The sequence below is a fragment of the Kryptolebias marmoratus genome, linkage group LG13 (genome assembly GCF_001649575.2).
Source record: "Kryptolebias marmoratus isolate JLee-2015 linkage group LG13, ASM164957v2, whole genome shotgun sequence".
Classification (NCBI taxonomy): Eukaryota; Metazoa; Chordata; class Actinopteri; order Cyprinodontiformes; family Rivulidae; genus Kryptolebias; species Kryptolebias marmoratus.
This window is the reverse complement of record NC_051442.1, coordinates 4,995,541-5,018,696: the sequence shown is the minus strand read 5'-3', so window position 1 is coordinate 5,018,696 and position 23,156 is coordinate 4,995,541. Positions and strand designations below refer to the sequence as shown.

At 40.8% G+C, this 23,156-nt stretch overlaps 1 protein-coding gene across 3 annotated transcripts in view; it reads left to right on the top strand.

The window, feature by feature from the left end:
• larp1 (La ribonucleoprotein 1, translational regulator) overlaps positions 1 to 22,878 on the top strand; it is a 42,703-nt gene extending 19,825 nt beyond the window's left edge. Inside the window, exons 4-21 of one of the 3 annotated variants that reach the window (XM_017419920.3) lie at positions 5,377 to 5,448; positions 10,302 to 10,452; positions 12,956 to 13,090; positions 13,379 to 13,531; positions 14,472 to 14,634; positions 15,169 to 15,313; positions 15,892 to 16,066; positions 16,168 to 16,334; positions 16,608 to 16,691; positions 17,032 to 17,358; positions 19,045 to 19,168; positions 19,266 to 19,471; positions 19,771 to 19,877; positions 20,800 to 20,957; positions 21,058 to 21,202; positions 21,781 to 21,890; positions 22,033 to 22,160; positions 22,498 to 22,878. In XM_017419920.3, coding sequence (XP_017275409.1) covers positions 5,377 to 5,448; positions 10,302 to 10,452; positions 12,956 to 13,090; positions 13,379 to 13,531; positions 14,472 to 14,634; positions 15,169 to 15,313; positions 15,892 to 16,066; positions 16,168 to 16,334; positions 16,608 to 16,691; positions 17,032 to 17,358; positions 19,045 to 19,168; positions 19,266 to 19,471; positions 19,771 to 19,877; positions 20,800 to 20,957; positions 21,058 to 21,202; positions 21,781 to 21,890; positions 22,033 to 22,160; positions 22,498 to 22,719 — 2,772 coding nt within the window. In that variant the 3' untranslated portion in view covers positions 22,720 to 22,878. Of the gene's footprint in view, positions 1 to 5,376; positions 5,449 to 10,301; positions 10,453 to 12,955; positions 13,091 to 13,378; positions 13,532 to 14,471; positions 14,635 to 15,168; positions 15,314 to 15,891; positions 16,067 to 16,167; positions 16,335 to 16,592; positions 16,692 to 17,031; positions 17,359 to 19,044; positions 19,169 to 19,265; positions 19,472 to 19,770; positions 19,878 to 20,799; positions 20,958 to 21,057; positions 21,203 to 21,780; positions 21,891 to 22,032; positions 22,161 to 22,497 lie in introns of all 3 variants that reach the window. The other 2 variants (XM_017419919.3, XM_017419922.3) reach the window with 2 other exon arrangements.
• Positions 22,879 to 23,156: the final 278 nt, after the last annotated feature.

The following is a 23,156-nucleotide window of genomic DNA, read 5'->3' as shown; positions in this document are numbered from 1 at the left end:
ATATTGCTGTTTTTGAAAATGTAAGCAATGATTGTTTTTATTTCCTAATATCCGAAGAGTTATTATTAAAACTGCTCTGCTGTCGGCTAAAACTAATCAGAAAAAAGAAGTCAGGCTGCTCCTATCGATCCTTTCTATCTAAAAATTCACACAACCGGCAGATAAAATGCTACAAAGTTTTAAAGCATTAGAAAAGAGGGAGTCTGGGGTAAATTAATGAGGGAAAAATGTTTTTACAGAGCGGTATTTTGTCTTCAGGATATAAATCAAATACCTGGTGGTGTGAGACTACAGGGTTTTTGACGAGGCGCTTTCATTCAGTGAGTTTCCAACAAGGAAATAAATATCTTCTGTTTTGGGATCAATGAGACGAAGACGGAGAAATGATTCTCAATGAACACTAATATGTTTAACAGGAAAAAGGGTTGATTTAAATGTGTTTATGTAGGAGTATTTCAAGTTGTATCGAAGTAAATCTCAGACGGAGCTGCCTGCAGAACTGCAGTTGTTCTGTTTTTCTGCAGCAACTATTTTAGTTTGTTGCTGTAATTATACAGCAGATTAAAACGGCACATCCAGACAAAGCAATCTGAATCTGCTGGCTCGACTCCGTGTCCCTTTTCTTTTTTACGGTTGTGTAAATCAGACTTGAACTTCGTGAGACGACAAAGGACGACCTGAAAGCAAAAAAAAAAAAGGCTGTTTTTTGCAGATTTGTTATAATTAACTGCATACAATTATAACTGAATACCAGTACCACTCATACTTATTAGGATTTACTTTTAGTTGTAAACTAAATCAGCTTCAGCCCTCCTGCTTGTCTGACTCGGCTCCAGTTAAACCCGTCTCAGATTAACCCACAGATCAGCCAATAACCAGAGGAAATGCTGCTCAAACCAATGACTTTTTATTTTCTGTTTTAAATAACATTTACATGGGTATGAACTGGATGCAGCAAGGCGTATTCTGTTGGAATATTGCAGGTTTTTAATTGAATAACAAACCTTTGCCGATTAAGAGACGGATTATTCTGATTTATTTCAAGATTTAGGAGCATTTTTCTGAGCTGATCAGAGTTAGCTGCTCATGTTTGTGTTGAAGCCGGTGAATTGTTTGTTTCCTAAACGTCCCTCCTTGCTGCTGGAAGAATGTGGCTGTTTGGGTTTTCTTTTCTCCGTCAGACTTTAAGGGACGGGAGTCTTTAGGCACCTCACGCTGCAATTATTGTTGTTTTACACGAATAAAGAAGCCTAATAAAGATTGTATAATAACATACTGTCAAAAACCCTCATATTCAGAGGCTGCTGATCAACAATTAGCATAGATGCTAACTTAACATTGAAAATGCCATAGAAATGTTAACGCAAACAGAATTGTTTTTTTTTTTCACTGGAAATTTATATAAAAATCAAACGTATCTAAGTTGTCACTAAAGGCAAAAAAAAAGGAGAAAAGAGGAAAAAGATTCATCTTGTTTCAACAACAGGAACGGTTCTGCGCAACAACAACTCTCACAGATTAACGTGAACAAAGTTGACTTTTAAACACTGATTTAGACTCATCCGTGTCCGTATTCGCATCTAAAATGGATTTTACTGGCCACCCCTTAATAACGCCCTCTGCAGATGTGTGTTTGCTGGTTTGATGGAGCACCAAGGACGGCAAGATTTAAAACAATCTCACCTAGAAAGGAGGAGGAGCGATGTGAGACTCTCAGTGAGGGCTCGTGTTTAAAACTTTAAATACGCCTGTCGCCATAAACGAAAAAATCAATTAATTGCACGATTAAAAAGATGAGGTCGATAAGTTTCATTTATTTATCGTGTCTGTCTCTTTCTACGGAAGACGCTTGAGGACAAAAAGCCTCTGGTGCTCTTCACTGACCCCTCCCTTTCTGTTAGCATCAGGGGGCGTGGCCTATCGCGTCAGTTAGCCAGCCGATTCGCCTCGGCTTGTAGCTCTTTAGCATTAGCAGTTAGCTAATGCTAGTTAGGAGTTAGCAAGCTAAAGAAACGTAGTTTGATATTGGGGGGAAAATAAATGGAATTGGTTTCATGGTTGAAGTAACAGCAGCGGTGTGGGAAAACCGAATGACCGAGGAGAACCGCTGAACGAGCCGGTATGTTGCATTTCTGCTTCTGTTAGTTTGCACTTTTTGTTTATAAAACTGTCAGTTTTATCCCTCTTCTCTATATAAAACTAATAATTTTTACTTTATGAAGGGCAGTTTAGTTTACGGACTTAATAATCTGTACTGTTTTGGTTGAATGTAGATTTTATTTCCTTTTTTTTTTATTCAAGTGCATTCTTTGTTAACGGGGCTGAGAGTCCATTTTATTTTTGTTTTTGGTTCTTTTGTTTATTTTGTGTTAAGTGTTCTTTTGAAAGTAAAGATTATTAATCTTTGAGAAGATGTTTGCACTATTATGTTATTATCATTACATTAGTTTAATACGGCCTACAAACGATATTATCGTTTATTGCAATAATTTCTGAGAGAATTAATCGTCCAGCAAAATTTGTTATCCTGACAGGCCAAGCTTTAAAGTTAAAAATCAAAACACTTTAAGCAGAAAACTGAAGGCTATTTTTTTTTTAGGTTGGTCATTGCTCAGAGATTGATTCTATAAAAAAAAGTTAAGATTTTGACGAGTTTCTGACCCAGTTGAAAAGGATAATCAGCAACAATTAAGATTATACCTGCAGGATTTTTACACTTTAATGTTTTCTGTGGACTGAACATTTACAAGCAAGAGGGAGATTTAGCCGAAACAAGGTTTTAAAATGTTCTTTAAACCCTGTAGTCCAGATGAATCCATGTCTGCAGCAGCCCTCCCCTCCCTGTAAACGTATCTTTGGTGACCCCGCAGCTGTTGGTCAGATCGAGGAAATCTTTAATTTGTGTCCTCTTACAGTAGCTGCAGATTATATATTCCCAGAGGTGCTTTCGACCCGCTTTAAAGAAGTCGTCACCAAGAGACCAACCCTGGTAACTTCCTCTATTTTAGGAAATCGGGTTTGAAAGAACGTGGTTGAGAGCGTGCGGGTCCCTGAGCAGGAAAACGAGGATCGTGTCATCAGGGCCAGGAATAACCTGCAGGTCCGGTGGCAAAAATCAAACGTGGGAGGGGTTAGAGTTTGGAGCCGGGGGGCCAAGGGCCGGGCGAGGATGTCCTTTTAGGGACCCCCTTCATAAAGAAACCCCGGCTGGAGCCGAGCTGCTGCTATTCTTAGAGGCGGTGGAGCGCGGCGTCCATCACGTAACATCCAGAGCCATAAGTCGGTGTGAGTTCCACCGATGCTGACAAACGAGCTCTGAAATTTGATAAAGGTGGATTTTCTTGACTGAGCACGGCGATAAGAGCTCAACAGAATTCACTGCTGCAGTTTTCACCAGAGATTTAAAAAAATAAAGTTACCTGATGTATAATTTTTAAACATTTAGATCCACTAATTCGTCGTGTTTGGAGTTAAAACACTGAAACTAATCAATTAGTATTTTTAATGTCATAAAAGCCTCTTTAAAATCAGTTAAAGTCAAAATAATTTAAATTTAATCAAGTCACTTTTGTGATGGCATTTATTAAACACCAAGTTATGATATATTTAAATTAATTTTGATATTTTCATTTAATCTTATTTTCCTTTTATTTGAAGATATTTGTGTTTAGACTAATGTGCAAAATGTAGATGAGCTTGGAAACAATTTTTTTTATTTTTCCCCATAGAAATATATATTTTTAAATTATTAATTAGAAAATGCATTAATGGCTTGATCAATTTAGTAAAATGTTTAACTTCTCCAAAGTAAGAACTTAATGTGTTTTATATGCATCTTTTTAACTGGATACTTTTGTTTAGGTCTCATTTTGTTTACTGGAAAAAAAAAAATTGAAACGTCTAAAAAGTTGCAGCAATAACGTTTTTCAGCTCTGACATTTGTTGGACTGAAGCAAAACACTGAACAGCTTTCAGTGGATCATTTAAAATAGAAAAGTTATTTATTTAAAGCAGTAGTCCAGTGATTTTTGACGAGTTGTGTATTCATACCTTTAATAAAACCGGGACGGTTGAGTATGTTTCCATCAGGAGGTGATTGAAAATCATTTTAACTCACAAAACAAAACACAAAAAATTGCATTGCTGACTTATTTTTAATAAGTATTTTGAACCCTTGGCCAGACTTAGTTTTCTCTTTGTATATGTTTAATATTTTACAGCTTTAAAACCAGCGAAAAATTTAGTAAAGGTTCTTAATTTTTAAATTTTTTTTGGTAAATTGTATATTTTAAAAAACAAGCTGCTTTTGAAACAGCGTCTTATGATTAGACATTTTTTTGACGTGTCAGTAAATGTGTTTTTACCGCCTGATGAACAGGTGCCTGTTCTGTGCAGAAACATCCAGATTCAGGCAGATTTATTTGGACGCCTCTGTCTCATATTTTGCATAAATTACACGAAGCCAAGCAGTCGAACCTTTTCAGCGTTTTTCTGCTCCTCGTTTGTTACATCAGAGCTTCTGAGTTTTTACAGTCGTACCATTTTAAACGTGGACAGGGGGGGGGTGTATATCAGAAGAGTCCACACATAAAAAGATATCATGTCCACCTCTCTGCATCTCACCTGTCTTCAGGCAACAATCAATCCTGCGATGAGCAGTTTGTTTGTTGTCGTGATGAAAACAGAAGCATAACTTACAATTTTCTAATTTAACCCAGGATTTTTCTTCTCATTTCATTTTATCTGCTGATTATCATTATTTTGTAATCGGTGGTTAACTATAGCAATGTCATTTTTCTTTTTTTTGTTGCAAGAATGACGCTGCGCTCTGAGATCTCAGATTCTTTCGTCATTTCCGCAGCTTTTACACCATCCTATTGATTCAAAGTTAACTTCTGTCAGCGCTAAAAATAAGCCTATTTCTACATGTGCAGAACTTCCTATTATAAACTAAAAAGAGTGTTGCATTCCTTTGCTGTAGTAACACGTCACGCAGCTACTGAAATGATAATTTAATGGGTTTTTTTGTTGTTAAACCCACAGGGAGCTCAGTCGAGCATTATTTGAGTTTGTGCAACAGTCTCAGGCATTTTTTAGCGTTTGGTGACACCAGGAAGAAGCGTAATGCCTTCATGTTGCTGGAGCAGAACCGCACAACACAGAAAAGCCTTTAAAGGGCCAATAATTGTGTGTTTTTACTCTGACGCAGAGCGAAAAATGACTGGATTATAGCAGGAGGAAGGTGCTGCTCCCCGGAGAAACTGCCCCGACATTTCTTTCAGATCATATCATTCATTTCCTACGTTTTCTGAGTGTGTATTCATCATATTTCACTCCACTGTCCTCTCTAAACTGCTCTTCCCTCCCTCTGTTCAGATGGAGGCAGTGACACGGACCGTGTCCTGCCCGTCGACTCACAGGCAGGTCAGAGACTCGTGGAGAACTAGTGTAAGTTTAACCTGCGGCACCTGAAATCTGCAGCCTGCCAACCTGCTAACATTCAGCCTCGAGATCAAATATTCATCTAAAACTGAACTTTACTGTAATGCTTCAGAACAGAGTTGTTTCCAAGGATTATTATTGACTTGGTTCACTCAAACAGCCACATATAGATATGAAAAATCTTCTTCCTTGCCGTTATTATTTACACCATCCTGTCCTTACTAACCATACAAGATGCTGAATGAAGATTTCTTCATTTGCTTTAGGATCAATTAATAAAATGATAGTTTATTGAACTCTTTTATGTGATTTACACCTGGTTGGAGCGGTTTCTGTTCATAGTTTATAATATTCAAACGGATAAACATCTTTTTTCTAGCATAATTTCTGTCTTGGATGGTTCTTATTGATGGTTTATTTGGAAACTTAACGAAGAACTGTCCACTAGCCTCTGCTCTTACGGCGAAGGCCACAAAGCCTCATCCAAAAACTCTCAATATGAAGTGGTAAATTGAACGTATGGGCATTTATGTACTTATCAGCCCTGGATCTAAGGAGTGTCATTGAGTTAAGGATCAGCGTTTAATTACTGACAACATATAAGAGGCTTGTTATCAAGAATAAGTTGCAACGACTCATTGAAACAGTCAGTTTATTATATGTTATAAAGATTATTTAAGGGTCAAACCACAAAGGATTTGGCTACCTTCACGCTGCAGGTCTTAATGATCTTAAATATTAATTTTGCATGTTTACATTTAAACAAACAGAATTCCACGTTTGGAACGGTAGCAGAAACAAACTCGATTATCGATTCCATCAGACTAATATCAGTATGATCCGACACCAAAGTTGGGATTTAATTTTGGTGTAGTCTGTCATCCAGGACATGTTTCCTCTTTAGGGGGTCTCCACAGCGAGTCGTCCTCCCTCCATGTCCTCTCTAACTGCATCCATACGTCTCCTCTCTGTCTCTAACATCCTTCTGTCCCTCCTCTGCACATGTCCAAACCATCTCAGTCTGTCCTCTCTAACTTTATCTCCCAGTCCTTCAACCTGTGCTGGACCTCTGATGACCTCATTCCTAATCCTGTCCGTCCTCGTCCCTCCCAACGAGAACCTTATTGGTAAACATAGTAAATCTAAAACGTAAAAAGACCCCAAATCGATTAGATTTCTACTCCGTCGTTGAAGATGTTTCGCTTCCCATTCAGGAAGCTTCATCTGTCCACAACTGGAGAGTGTGGAGTTTTTATATTTATTATCAATATTTGTATCAATCCGTACATCATGGCCGTTAAGACTGCGGCCGTTTTGAAAAACATCGGATTTGGTACGACATATGGAAGTGATTTGGGGAAAATTTGGACTTGTCACGTTCAGATTGTCATACAGAAGTCAAATATGGGCAAAAAGAAACTGACAAACGTCTGATTTGGACACTTTAGCGTTCAGTGTGAACGAAGCCATAAATGTATTTAGTTCCTGTATAAAGTAAATAAATGTATAAAGGTTGAAGGTCAAACTATCTGACAAATGTAACTTAACTCAATAAGAAACTTTTATTTTCTTGTGTTTCACTTATTTTGAAACAATTAGATCCATATCAGTTTCTAAAACCTGTATAAAACCACGGGTATGAATAAAAGTAATATTGTTCAATTAAAGTCATTAACGTGCTTTTTGACAGTGCTCATTAGAAGCCTGGCAGAAACGGATAAAAGCCTAAAAATAGAATTTGTCGTAGACTGGGTGAGTCCTTATTTCCACTTTAAAAAGCCAAACGTGTCATTAAACATTAAATTAATCCTGCAAGCAACCAAACCTTAGAGGGACAAGTATTAGAAGCACAAAAAGGTGTAATTGTAAAGGAAAATGTGGAGTTTCTCTTCTCCGGCTCCTCCAGTTTAATCCCTTCTGTACTGAAGCTTAGATTATAAACATTGGAGGCTTTTCACTGCCTGATATTTTATTGCTTTTTGTGACTTTGATGTTTGCAGCTACCATGCATGCTTACAGTTGGCTTTCAGTTTAATGTAATAAATATGTTGTTTTTTTAAAATGCTGCATATTTCAGTGTGCGTCCACACAAACTGTTGTTCCTCCCTTACCTAAACGATCTGCCTGGTTTGTGTGCAAACCTCCCAGGGCTGTCGGACTCTGCAGATGTGTGCGCCGCTGATAGCTAAGGAGAGGCTGGACGCTGTTTGATTTGAATAAACGCCAATATCAGGTCTGCGAGTAAAGATAACCAGACGAGCCGATTCATAAATTACCCTCCGTTTTTCTTTGTGCTCGCGCCGAATGAGCAGAAGAACAGCCTCCGAGTTTCTCTGCTGCAGTCAAATGTTGGGCTGGAAACCCCAAACCACATCCAAAACCTTCGATGTCCCTGTGTTCAGGTCCAAACTAAACTCCTACCAGTCTGGTTTAATGGATATAAAACCTCCTGCGTTGTTAGATTTTGGGCAAATGTTTTCATTAGATTTATGATTAGTCATCCCTGACTTGGTGCTTTTAATTGTGGATATTTGCTGAACTAATTGTTGTTCCTGAACATGTATGTGCTGTCAAAATAAAAGCTCAAAATGAAGAGGAAAGGTTAAAGTTAAAGAAGTGAAGTGAGATTTATTTATATGGCGCTTTTCAGCAACAAGGCGATCCAAAGTGCTTTACAACAGAAACAGAATCTAATACAGCAAATCATTAATGAAACACATCAAACATGTATAATCTAAATGAAATATAGGATAAACTAAATAAAATCATAAAACTAAACACATCTAAACACGAGCTAAGACAGTCAAAATAGTAGCTAAAATAATCTAAATAAAATCATGATAAAGTTAAAGCTGAACTAAACAACAATTAGGAATGTAACAATATCTAAAATATGAGCTAAACTAAATGTACAGGAAGCTAAATGAACATAAGCTAAAACATGACAATACTAATGGTACCGAGAGGTGTTTAGTTTTAGTTTAGTTCAGTTTATTCATTTCATTTACAAAATACAAAAAAGAAAAAAATACGAATAAAGAAAAGTACAATTCAAATTAAATAAAATGAAAGGTAGCAGAAGAAGAAAAAAATCTGTCTGCCCCTTTTTCAAAAATAATATATGTCAACATTAATTAATAAAAACAAAACAAAAAATAAAGAGTGAAAGGTGGTAGAATAAGCCAACAGAGCAGCTACGTTAACATCTGTAGGCAGATGTGCAGTGTCCGTGTCTTACCTCATCGTCACAAAGTCGTCTTTCCTCATCCTCAGTAAGTTTAGGAGGGAAGCGAGGGTTCAGAAACTCGCTCACACTGATGACGGACAAGCAGGCTGCTCACAATAAGGGCAGTGATGAAACCGTCTTTAACAATAAACTGTTTTTGTTTCATGTCGATGCTGTACGCCACGGGTGTCAAACCCAGTGACGCAAGGGGCCAAAATTAAAAATTTGGTCCTAGCCAAGGGCCGATCACGATCAATATTTATTAAAAATTACGTAAATTAACCTTAGTTTTATATGTATTCTGTCAAATCATTCATATAGAAATATCAATGACCTTTTCCCTGTTACAGATTATACAGAATTTAGACTTTAATGAACACAGACAAATAGATCAAACTTCAAAAAGCTCATCATTAGCAGTCATTTCTTACGCCTCACTCAGCTTTTAAATGAACTTTTTAACATTAAAACAGATTTTTTTTAAAAGCCATCAACAAAAACCCGATCATACAGAAATTAAAACTATATATTGTTGGCTTTAAGAGAAAACTTCACTAATTAGGCTCAGTTTTTTTAAGCTAAATAAGAATCAGACTCGATCTTTCCCAGACTGGAGGGCCGGATCTGGCCCGCGGGCCTTGAGTTTGACACGTGTGCTGCACATCGTTCTCTGGGTTTATTGATTCGCTGCTTTTCCTTTTTTTCTTTTACCTGGTTTGAGTGATGGTTCAGTAGAAGCAGGAACTAAGAGCAGATCTCATCTTTCTCAGGTGCCGCTGACCTTCGCTCCGCTTCCTGTAAAGACGAATGCTTTGAAATAACATTTTATTCTCTTTATTTAAGAGTTTTCAAATGAACCTAATGTTTTCCCTTCATAAAGGAGACCCATGCAGTTATAGTCCTGGTTTTGGTTAATGTTTGGTGTTTAACAGAACCAGCTTTTAAAGGTCTTGGATCCTGAAGCAGGACCTGCGTCAAACGTCCAGCTTCAAGTTTATATCCTTCATACCTTTGGTGCATCTTTTACTTATTGGTCCAAAACTTCTGTATATCATAATAATCTGTTCACATGTTGTGTTTCTGCAGAAATGTAGGGTAGATAAATCACATCGAAGACCAGTTTAATTTGGTTTTTTTCATTTGTTTGGTGATTTGCACCAACCTTTCTTGGCTCTGAACTCTGGGTTGTAATTTTGAGTCATTGCTTGTTACATAAACACTCGGCCTTCAATAAAAGACCAATAAATACTTAAAGTGGAAACTTTCTCTAAACTGTACACCTATATTTGAAACAGAACTACAGCTACACGTGATGATTGTAACCCAGCTTTGGTGCCAGAAGGTTTTAAAGTTGGACTCAATCAGTAAAATCCTCTTGTTTGCTGGTTTTATTGCTCAGAAAGGATAAAACATGGACTGAGTGGGTTTTAGCATGTCTGCATGTCCAGTTTGGAGCATTTTAGCTCATAATTCATTTGATTTTGCCAGAAATTATGTGTAAATTTTATATTTGTGCGACTGATTTTATTTCCCAAATAGTGAGATCTGGTCATGAAAATTCTGGATTGAAAATAATTCAAGATTTTTTTTGAATGTACGTCGTTTTGAGCAATTTTTTCATTATTATTTTCAGGGTCCTAAAAGGACAACGGCTAAGAAGGACCTGAAGGAGAAGAGGGAGAGCATCGAGGAGAGCAAGGAGAACCTGAAAGCCAAGTCGGACGACTCGGGAGAGGAGAAGAACGGCGACGACGACTCGCAGAAAAATGGACCCAAGAAAAAAGGTGCTCCGAAACGTTGGCGCCGTTTTTTTTTAACATCTAAACCCATCAGATGTTTCAAACACAAGATGTTCACACTGATCTGCATTTAAAAACCCTAACCTTAAAATGACTAAAGCAAAGTGTTGGATGTTTTTAAAAGACGGGTTGATTTATCGTTTGGAAGAAGCAGATTTGGCAGCATCTGCCGGTCAGAGTTCCCTCAGTAAATTACAAACTTGTACAAATTCTACCTCTAAAACTAGTTTGGACTCAGTGGGGTTTAGTTTGACCCCTGTTCTTGGAAGAATGGGTCGAGTTCTTTTAACCTGTTTGGTTTCCTGGCACAGACCTGGCTTCTAATCACAGTCTACAAATGTTCAGTCGGGTTGAGGTCGGCGTTTTTGGGGGAAGGCCGTGTTTTTATCCAATAAGAAAGCAGTTCTGATGTGTGTTTGGGAGCATTTTCCTGTTGGAAAAACCAGGTTTCAACCGTTTAAATTGAAGAATTTTGAGCTAGTCCTCCTCCTCAATTAATTTCAGCACCATTACCACAGCATGATGCTACCACCACCATGCTTGACAGTTGGTTCAGTGTTCTCAGGCCTGAAAGTCTCACCTGCTGCTCAATCTTTGTCTCATCTGACTATAAAACCTTTCTCCAAGAGACATTTAGCTGCTCCATGAGGTTCAGCTGCAGATTTCACTCCTTTCTCGGTCAGCACCCTCTCAGTCCTCGGCGAAGGAAAAGTAGCTTCCCCGTGGACAGAAACACGGATGTTCCACCAGTTTCCGGTTCATGGCGGGCTTGAGCCTTGGTGGATGTTTAAACCTGTGTCTCCAACTCTGTGTGGATTAGAGAAAATTCACAGTAAATGACAACTTTTGCAACCATTCTTTTTTTTTTTTTTTAATCGATGAAGTTGTACGTTGTATTATCGTTCCGTCCTGAAAACGAAATAATGAAGTAAATAATCAATTAACTGTTCATATGACCTCCTAATTTAGTCTTTTCAGGTCAACTTTAAACTGGTTTTCTTTAAAGGGACAGATTTAAAAGTTTGCTGGAGATGTGTTAAATATAAACTTCTATTGTGCTTTGATTCACTTCATGTCTTTTCTGACTTTAAAACAAAGAAAACTTAAAAATCTCTGATCATTTTTTAATAGTTTTTGCAAAATAATGAACTAATTTTGCATGGATTAAATGGTTAAATGACTCATGTGCATAAAATACCTCTGCAGCATTCTTTACTCTTTATTGTTTTTGCAAGACTACATTTCTGCAAACTCACCAGTCCCCCCCCCTCAAGCATCTGTCACAAATTTATCCAAACCTCCAAACAACACAGCACCCGGGTCCTGTAAAACACAGGTCGCTGCTGCCACCTGCTGGCCAGCAGAGGTACTGCAGGAGGCTCGTCAGGTTCTCGGAGTGAAAGTTGCACATTAACCACATCCGTCCTTTAAAAGCAGCCAACCATCAAACTGACAGCCTGGAGACGCTGATTTGTGCCTAAAATCCGTCTGAGTCATCCGGCGGAGAAAATGAGAGCTCAAATATCTGCTCGTCTCGGCAACATGTGAGCCAGCAGCGTCTTTTTCCTGCTGCTGCTTGAGATAAGAAAAGGAAAAGTGAGGCGATTATTATTTCTTTATGTTTGCCAAGCTGTCAGTCATTGGCTCTTAATGTTCAAATGTGTTTTTTTTAATTTCATTTAATAAAAATCTCTTTTATAAAGAAAATCTTAAGAAAAAAACATTTTTAACAAGAAGAAACTTTCATTTTATCAGAATAGAAGACTGGTTGGAGAAAATGAGATGAACTCTGTGCTCATGGGTCTGCTCAATAAACTGCAGATACAATTATTATAATTTAATTTAAATGCAATATTCTGTATTAGTTATAAAACTCAAATACACAGCTTCACAAATAAACAGCTTGGAGTTCTAATTCACAAAGTAGTTTAGAAAAACCTTAAAAAAGCTTCAATATCATTTCTTTTTTTTAAATTTAGCTCATGGCTTTATACTCCTTTCTTTGGTCCTAATTTCTCACATTTAGGTGAAACTGCCGTATAAAACAAGAACGTGTACATAAGTATTCACTGCATCAAGTGTTCACTGTGGATACTTGTGTTCATGTTATATTTTTGTCTTTCATTTATAATAAATTTACAAAAACCTTAAAACAAACTGCTTCACTTTGTCGTTATGCTGTTGTGTGTGGAATAAATTAAATCCCGTTTGGATGAGGCTGTTACGTAACAAACTGTAGAAAAGATGAAGCTCAGTTCTTCATTTAGTGTTTTTATTTACCCAGAACAATAAAGTTTAAAGGTCTTAAATTTAACTTATGATACTCAAAGTTTCATTAGTTGTTTGCTGCCATAAATATTGCTTTCAGAAAGAAGTGTACGCAAAATTTAAATAAAATTCTCACTTCTGCTGATATAATTCAGGAGTCTGTAAAGAGATTAAAATGATCCGCAGGTTCAAACTGTGTTTTCTGTGTCGTCCCGAGCAGGAAACAAGCAGAAGTGGGTTCCTCTGATGATCGAGGTGAACTCCGAGGGTCCCAGGGAGCGCTCGGCCTCCAGGAACAACAGCCGGCAGAACGAACACCCCCGCCTGCCCCCCAACGCCAGGAACGACCTCAGAGGTCAGTCTGCGGCGGCGGCGGCGGAGGAGCAGTTCACGATGTGGCGTTCGGGCATCAGATGTGTTGTCTCACTTCTGTTTGTGTTGTGATTGTTGAAGTGCCGCTGATGTGCTTCTGCAGCTTCGTTTTTAAGGTTTGCCGTTGTAAAATTTAGAAGGTGTGACATTTAAAGGTCATCTAAGGTTTGTCTGCTTGAAACGATGAAGAGAATAAATCGGTTTTGTGTTTGTGGAGCGTGTCGTCATGTTTACTGATGAGGTTTGTTTGTTTTTTCTTTTTTTTCTGCAGACTGGCACAGTCAGAAATACGAGCGAGAGTGGCGCGACGACCACGACGAGGTGTCCAGCGTGAAGAGTGAGGGGGCGCCTTTCCGCGGAGGGTTCAGAGGTCGCGGACGTGGGCGAGGGAGGGGAAGAGGGCGAGGTCGAGGTGGTGGCAGAGGTTGGTGGTTTTAAGATTAACCTTAACTACAGCTTCCTTACTTGATGAGGCGTTCAGCTTGTGTGTCAGCTGTCATGATTCTTATTTTAACATTTATTTGAAAAGCTTAAAAAATGGTTTTCTTTGTTGTTTGGGTGTTAGCATCAAAGGCTGCGAGGTTCAGAAACTAAAAGAGCAGAAGATGTAAAGATTAATGTTTTAAATGAAAGTTTCCAGTTTCTTCCCTTTTATCATCTTCCTCTCTGCACTTCTTACAGTATAATCGACTGAAACAATGTCAGGATTGCTGCTCCCGGCCTTTTGTTACATGAGATATTTTAGAAACAAAAGTTGCACCTCAGAGAGGCGGTGAAAGGCAAACAGTGTGCATAAATTACAAAAAAACTACAAATGAACGAATGATTATTTCTTCTTTCTGAAACTCTGCTTCCACCTGGTTTGCTGGAGCATCAGAATCAGGCCTGTTAGATGAGGAAGACTCTGGTTAATGTGACACTTCTGCACATATTCAGCCTGTTTGGTGACCCTGATCTGCCTCCGTCGAGGCCACAGTGAAGGCTTTTTATTTGCTTCCTTTACATCACGTGTCAAACTCAGGGTCCGGAGGCCAGATCTGGCCCTTGGAAACATTTTATCTGGTCTATTTATGAATATAATAACTTTAAAATCTTGCAGTAAATCCTCATTTCTTGCAGGGATAAAACAGAAGCTCCTCCTGACCCTTTCAGATACGTTTACTCTGATTCTGTAAAGAATAAAAGGTTGTTTTTATTTGAAGCAGCTGCTGTTTTGACACCATCTGACAAGTGTTGGAGCTCTGAATCTCTGCAGATAACAGGATAGCATTGAGAGGATTAAAAAAAGAGCAAAAGTATTTTATGTTAGCTTTCCGTCGTTGGAGTTTGGTCGATCTGAAACCGTCTCTTTCTCTCCTGTGAAGGTCACTATGATTACCACTACAGCTACAAGACCTACGATGCGAAAGACGGCCCGTACGGCCAGAAGTTCGGCGGCCCTGTTACCTACTACTACGACAACATGAGCAGCAACGACCTGTACTCCGTCGACCAGGACCTGCTGAAGGACTACATCAAGAGGCAGATGTGAGTTCAGCTTTAGTTTTTTTCCTGTGAAAGGACGGAAGGATAAACGCAGTGAGGAACGGGACGTGCTGTAGATGTGATGAGCTCTTCATGTCTCTGAAAATCAATGGAGAGAGATTTCACACCTTTGATCACAGCCTTATACAAGTTAGATTCTATTTATGATCAGTATAAACAGATTTCATTGTCTTAAAGAAATTATTATTCGCAGGTAAAACTGAAAATAAGAAACAGATCTGTTGGAAATGTTTGTGCAAGTGCAGAAGCCTACGCCACAGTTTTTAGTTTTGTTTTTCCTGCTGATTTGTTCCCACGTTGCCTTTAAACATGTTTTGCAGATCGGGCCTGTTAGTCGTGGGCCTTAAAGGGGCAGGAGTTAAATAGAGTTGGCAAATAGACCTGCATGTCTGCACAGTTTAATCCAGATTTGATCAAAAATGCATTTTCTGAAAGGTGGAAAGCTTTTCGTTGTTAGAATTATTCCTTCTGCCGTCGATGTTGACCGCACAGCGCCCCGTTTGTCGCCTCCTGCAGAGAATACTACTTCAGCCTGGACAACCTGGAGCGGGACTTTTTCCTGAGGAGGAAGATGGACGAGGAGGGCTTCCTGCCGGTCGGACTCATCGCCAGTTTCCACAGAGTTCAGGCTCTCACTACAGACATCAACCTGATTCTGGAGGCAAGCAGACGGGTTTAAAGTTCGTTTTATTCGTTTTCTGTACCTGCTTGATCCTGGCGGGGTCATGGGAAGCTGGTGTTTATCTCCAGGTGAGAAGGTGACCTGTCCATCTCAGGGACACGTAGAGACTTACACACACCTACAGCCACCAGTTTACCCAACATGCAGCTTTTTGGACTCAGTTCTTCTATAAAAAGGAGGAAAATGACCAGAGAAGAGAACGTTTTGCTTTTTATTGCAAAAATACTGACATTTAGGTTATGTAAATTGATTTGAGAACAATGTCCATCCTGCATAAAATCAAAAATGATTTCAATAATCATCTTTTATAATAAAATAAAACATCAACAAAAAAGAAAAGGAAAAAACTGCTTTATCGTTGAATGAAACTACTTCTTGTTCCGGTTCTTTATTATTTGATGAATGTTTTATATATTTTTTAATGGTTCTTAAAGGAGGAGGGGGTGGTAATTTGTATCTTAAGGTGTTTAGTCACTATAAACCCTGTCGCCACAGCTTTAAATGCCATCAGAAAGTCAGTTCGGCAGGTTAACCGCCTCCCGTGTGTCTGCCGTCAGGCTTTGAAGGACAGTAAAGAAGTGGAGGTGATCGACATGAAGATCCGTCGGACGGAGGACCCGAAGAAGTGGCCTCTTCCTGGCCTGATGATGCCCAACCACACACACACGGACTTCTCCCAGCTCATCAACTGCCCCGAGTTCGTTCCCAGACAGATGAACGAGGAGCCTAAAGGTAAAACAAACCAAAAAAAAGATCTCAAACATGTTTTTAAACTTGCACCTGAGGCCCGTTTTCACCTGAGATCCTCTCCCTGGTCCTCTGGTCCTCCGCAGGCTCCTCCAGGTCCTCCACACCGGTGAGAAAACAGACCAAGACTGAAGCGGATATCTCCAACCTCAAGACGATGCCGAAGGGCCTCTCTGCCAGCCTCCCTGATCTGGACTCCGAGTCCTGGATCGAGGTGAAGAAGAGACCCAGACCGTCTCCAGCCAGACCCAAGGTTAGACCCAGAGATCCAGCTAAAGTCAGAGAACGATCTGTGTTCACGTCATGTCAGGAGACCAGGATGCAGCCTGAAGTACTTCCCTGCTTGCTGCCTCATCAGGCTTCTTTTTTTATTTGGGAATTTTCAGCTTGTCTGTCGTTTTCAGTCTCGTCATTTTTGCACAAACATCCATTAAAACCTATAATTTTATTCGTTAGCTGTTATTTTTCATCGTCCATCTCTTTCCACCCCCTCCACCATTGACTCATGTAGGCCCCTTCGTTGCAGCAGCAGAAGGAGAAGGACGACCCGCTCCGATCTCCGGTCCCTCCGCCCGGCTCCTCGCCGACCCCTGCTGCTCCGGCAAACAAGGTCACAAAACCTGAAAATACTACTAAATAAAACAGAACACGGAACTGACTCACGATCCTTTAACAGATCCAGACATGAAAACATGTTTTTTAGCCTGCAGCTGAAAGGTGAAGGCAGGCGTCTGTCGGCAAAATATCTCCTGAATTACAGGACAAATTTAAATAAAATTTTCAGAAAGTAATAATTGGATGTGCATCTACAACAGATTGTTTGGAGTCAGCCCGGTTCAACAGAAAATTAGCTTTAACTGAGTCAGTTTCATAGATGCTGAGCTACTCTTTGCTTTAATAATTTCAGAGACACTAAACAGATTTAAATCGTCTTTTTGCTCCTCAATCAGGACGGAACAGAACAAGACGAGCCAGAGGAGCTGGACTTCATGTTCGACGAGGAGATGGAGCAGATGGACGGACGCCGCAACACCTTCACCGACTGGTCGGACGAGGACTCGGACGGCGAGCTGGACGACCACGACGTCAACAAGATCCTGATCGTGACGCAGACGCCGCCCTACCTGAGGAAACACCCAGGGGGCGACCGCACGGGGCAGCACACGTCCCGCGCCAAGCTGACCAGCGAGCTGGTCAAAGTGATCAACGACGGGCTCTTCTACTATGAGCAGGACCTGTGGGACGACAAGTACGAGCCCGAGTACGCCACCATTAAGGTGAGCATGGAGCTGAAATCAGGAACGAGGCTGTCTGAGAGGAAAAATCCCCTAAACTTTTACGCTCATTTAAAAAAGACAACACGGGTTATTTGTACATTTCATCCATCAAACAACGCCGTCAGTCATGAGTCGACTACCGGAGGAGTGATTTCAAGCTAACGCTTTTTAAAACAAATGTTTACAACAAGCTACGAGTTAGCGTCTTAGCCGGGGAAATGTATACAACCGACTGCAGGCTCGCTAAGGAGGCTAATAAGCAGCTAAATAATTAGCTTACTTCAGCTCGTCAGGCTCTCAACATTACTTTACAAGAAGCAGAAGTAATATTCTGATTCTGTACAACGGGCCCAGTTACTGGAGAATGAAAAATAAATGTGTGTGGTGCTTGTAGAGGTTATAAGAAAGGAAGACGACAGCTTTTAAAACCTTATCTCTCTTAAACGGTAACACACACAACATGAAGGTCGACCAAATATAAAATATAATATTTTATCTCCCAGTAAACGTCATATATTTATGTACAGAACTTCCTACAGAGTGATTAAATGAGCTGCTGTTACAGTTTGTTAAGACACCATCTTATAACAGCTCGCTAACTCTTTGGTATTAAATTTAAAAACTAATCTAAACACTTGTAATTAAAATAAAGTTTTAGCCTTGATTTTAAATATCGCTGCAAATAAAAACGTGTAAAATTAGATCACAAGCTGGTTTAAAATAGTCAGAAAAAAGCTGAAACATTGAGTTTTAAACAAGGCGACTGTCAAAATGTAGACTTTACTCTTTATACCTGTGCATTAAATAACTAAATGAATAATATTATACTTTAATACCTATAGTACAATCAATATTAAGCAGTATATGATATTTAGGCAACAGTAATAACAGAATTTTCACTTTTATTTTGAAATAAAAGCAAATAAATCAGTTTTTTGTTACAGTGAAAGTGTTGTATCTGAGCTCATACTGGCACATGCCTGGTATTATTATTATTATTATTATTATTATAATTATTATGGAGACATTTGTGCTGGAAGCCGGAGCACGGGTAGATTTCTTCTCCATCAGTTGGAGCTGTTTCTGGATGGGGAGGCGAAACCCGGAGCAGAATGCGTATTTTGTTTGTTTCGTTTTGTTGCCATTGTTGCCCCCTATTGTCGCCTCGCTGTGGTACCTTCACGTGTTCACCGGCACACGTCCAGCGCTGCGCGGAACAAAGGTCGCTCGTTTATAAATAGACCTCGCATCGCAAGGCCTCGGCCCAAGGGCTCGAGTCGACGGGCTGCCGGAGGGGGAGACGGAGATGGAGCCTCAAACATCTGGAGACGCTGAACGGCGTTTCAGGCAGAGCGTGAGTCGTGTTTGATTAATGACTGACAAGGAGCTGCTCCTGCTGTAGGAAGGAGGGAACAGTGCTGTGTGTTTAGATTTCCCAGCCGTGGAACGTTCAGGGTGCGCGCGGACGTGAAGCTGCTGGTTGTTCGGGTTCAGCTCAGTTTAGATGTCAGATACGAAGGTGAGGAGAAGGTTGTTGGCAGCTGTGTTCTGCTGCTGCGTCTCCGTCTGAAACCATTTCTCTGCCAGCGTTTTTAAATTGTAACTTATCTCCGTTTCCTGGATGATTTTCCGGCAGCGAGCAGGTGATCCAGCTGTTCTCTTCCTCACATCGTCTCGTTTTTACAGCAAGAGGTGGAGAACTTCAAGAAGGTCCACCTGATCAGCCGCGAACAGTTCGACTGTCTGACACCGGAACCCCCCGTCGACCCCAATCAGGAAGTCCCCCCAGGTCCGCCGCGGCCCCAGCAGAGTAAGGACCCAAAAACCACAGAATAACCCACAGGAATCCCGTTTTACTTCATTGTCACACAGACAAGAAGCTGAAACATTGTTGGTTTCTTTTTCAGTTCCTACAGACGCTTTGGCGAACAAGCTCTTCGGCGCCCCCGAGCCCTCCTCCACGGCCCGCTCGCTCCCCACCACCGTGCCCGAGTCGCCCAACTACCGCAGCGCCCGGACGCCCCGCACGCCTCGCACCCCCCACCGGAAGGACCCGACCATGACGCCGCGCTTCTACCCCGTGGTGAAGGAAAGCCGGCCTGTCGACGCCAAGGTAAGAAACGTCACGAACGAGGATCGTTCTCTCGTAAATGAAAGAAACTGAAGCAGTGGAAGCATAAAACACTCATGGAGGAGTTAATGAAACAATTCTGAGAACGTTGGGATGTCTTATAAATAAAAATAAATCTCATAAACCTATATTTTCTTCACATCGAAGCATCATAAACACAGCAAATTAGTTTTTCTTCTTAATAAAATCAGCCTGGGATCAGTTTAACCTTTAACTTCTATCATAAACGGCTGAAAAAAACTTCGGAATAAAAGAAGTCTTGTCCTTTTTTTAAATTTCAGACACCGAGGAAGAGGAAGACTCGGCACAGCTCCAACCCCCCCCTGGAGTGTCACGTCGGCTGGGTGATGGACTCCAGGGAGCACCGCTCCCGCACCGCCTCCGTCAGGTGAGACTTTTCACTTTAAAAGCACTGAACTCCGCTCTGTTGATCCGTCGTTGCTGGAAAGTTTCCATATTTATAAAGAAAAGCAGATCTTCTGTGAGTTTTGTTCTAATATCTGTTAAAAGGAGGGAAGCGTCGCAGACACGTCATCGGTTCACATCAGGGATGGGTTCTGCTGTCGACTTCTAAATTCAACAATCTCTTTTAATTTGAAAGGCTCATCTTAATGTTATTGTAGTTCCAGCCTGAATATGTTTAATAGGCTGATGATGGCAGCTTCAGTTTTATAATAACTTGTCATATTTTATGCTTTATTCCTCTGAGCTGCAGTTTTAGATCTCATGTTTGAACCATAAACTGTGGCACCACATTATTAATAGATTTAATATGTTGTCCTCAGACCTTTGCTTTTGTAGTGATTCATTCAGGATAATGTTATTGTGTGCGTTTTATTTCTTGTTTTTAATGAAACAGTAACTCAAAGTTTAATTTCTGCCCAGACAGGTGGATAAGGATTCATTCCCTTCACGGGTTACAGAAAGTTTAAACATTTCTGCTGTAAATATGGCTGGACTGACATGAATTTAATTGTATTTAAAAATAATAATAATAATAATAAAGCACTGAACTGCAGACAAAACAAAAAAAAAACCTAATGTTGAACTGTCTGAAACAAATACAGCTGAAATGGGGGCTTCAGCTCTTTATTAAGCAGAATTAGTGATTTTTACAGGAAAAAAGTTGGTTTCTATGACGCACAATCAGCTCTTAATTGACCGAGAGCTAAACCAACAAATAAGAAAACTCAAAGATCTGATTTTAATGTCTTAACGAGTCTGTTTAACCAACTGTAGACGTTTCATTTGTGTTCAGATGGTTAACAGTCGAAGCTCTCTGAGTTCGTTTTTATCGTCTTCCCTCTCAGCTCCAACGCCAGCCCGTCGGAGGGCACCCCCGCCCTGAGCAACATCGGCTGCACGCCTCAGTCCCTCCCCAAGTTCCAGCACCCGTCACACGAGCTGCTGAAGGAGAACGGCTTCACGCAACACGTTTACCACAAGTACCGCCGGCGCTGCCTCAACGGTGCGTTATTTACAAAACCTACGTCCTCCTCAGAAGATCCGTCCCTGGCAGGAAGTAACCAGGCCCACCCTTGTCCTCTTTTTGTCTCCACCAATCACAGAGAGGAAGCGGCTGGGGATTGGCCAGTCGCAGGAGATGAACACGCTCTTCCGCTTCTGGTCGTTTTTCTTGCGGGATCACTTCAACAGGAAGATGTACGAGGAGTTCAGACAGCTGGTGGTGGAGGACGGGAAGGAGGGTTACAGGTGAGACGGGAGGACGGCAGCGTTAAATCTTCCTCTGAGCATCTGAGCTCAGGTGCTTCCAACACGACGTCACGACGAGGATCCAGGTTTAACAGGATCCTCTGTTATTGGTCATTTTATTTGTTTTCATTTTTAAGAAATAAATAATTCCTGTGTCAACATGTTCAACAAACCTGCAAAACAAATTCTCTCAAAAAGTAGTCGTTGGCGGTGTCTGAAGCTCGTCTCGAAGTCTTCTTAATTTAGTCAGAAAGTGGTGACCTATAAAAGCAAATTGTGACTGATTGGAGACCAAAAATAAGAATAAATTGCAACCAAACGGAGACATTAAGGCACTTTGACTAAACTGTGACAAATTAATCTGCACATCTTTCACTTAAATGTTGCAATTTATTAGCGATAATATTAGCGATCATAAAATGTGTTTATTTTCAGTCTCTAACAGTCACAGCCCAGAGAGACATTAGTTGATCAGAGTCTGCAGGAAGCTTGTCTGAGATTTTCTGTTTATAAAACCTTAATATGAATAAATCATCTTGTTAAAGTCCATTGAAACCTGGAACCTGTGTGTGTTCCAGGTACGGTTTGGAGTGCTTGTTCAGGTACTACAGCTACGGTCTGGAGAAGAAGTTCAGGCCGGACATCTTTAAGGACTTCCAGGAGGAAACCATGAAAGACTATGAAGCTGGTGAGGAAACACGAAGCAGAAGAGACAAATTACAACAACAACACCGAAGTTAATGTTTGTTTTTGCGCTTGTCTCATATGGGAGAAAAAATATTCACCTTAAAGAATCAGTGAATTTTATTTTGTGTGTTTCTTGATCTCAGGTCAGCTTTACGGACTGGAGAAATTCTGGGCTTTCCTCAAATACTCCAAAGCCAAGACCCTGGAGATCGATCCGAAGCTGCAGGAGTGCCTGAGCAAGTTTAAACGCCTGGAGGATTTCAGAATCGATGTAAGGAAGTTTGATCAACAATCGCCTGCTTTAAAGGGACTCGTTGCAAAGTGTGGAATCAACCATAAAACAGGTTATCCTGAACTTTATCAGACTCCCGTAGTTTTCCACATACAGTGAGATGCATTTCTGAAATGCAGGTATGCACTTAACGTAAACATGTTGACATGTTGTTGTTGACATCTGCTCATCAACCATCGATATGACTTTGCAATGAATTCCTTTAACATGTGAAGAAGTTTCTTCTTCTTTAAGAGTTTTGCAGTTTTTACACAAAAAACCTAAAAAGGCCGAGTTTTAAAGTCCAACGAAACAAACTAAATATTTTTGTTTCCAGCCACTGATGGAGGACGGGGGCCGCAAAAGACACCCGTCCAGTGGGGACGGCCGGCGCCGGCATCCATCCCAGCCCTCTAGCCGGCCCCACAGCCAGGCGAGCGGAGGCCCCGCCCCTGCCGCCGCTCAGGGCCACACAGCCAAGGATGTTGCCAAACCCGCCAACCAGAAAGCCCCGACCCGCAGCGACGACGCTGCGCCGGGCGCCAAAACGCTGAAGTAACCCCTGACACCGAGGACACCGGCCCGTACGGATCGACTCGACCACGGGGGGGGGCCCATCCAGCACTTCATTCAGTCTTTGATCTGATTTAAAAAAAAAAAAAAAGAAACGCACGCCATTCGTTGTTTTATCAAATTCGTATCAGTTTTTATTATTTCAGAACTTTTAATTAGACGAGAAATCTGAGGAATGAAACGGAGCTCCCTCCCATCGGGATCCTCTCCCCCCCGGTCATCACCCCCTCCCCCTCCTCCCTTTCAACCTGCTGGTTGAAGGACTTTTGATTCCCACCCCCCTCCTCCCCCAGACGTCATATTTCTGAGTTTTTGAGCACGAGGTGGTTGATCCTGGCAGCCTGCAGGAGGCGGCGCTGCTCCTCACGTTCAGCCGGACCAAACTGGTTTGGACCATCTGCACGGCCCCCAGCGCTCTGTCGG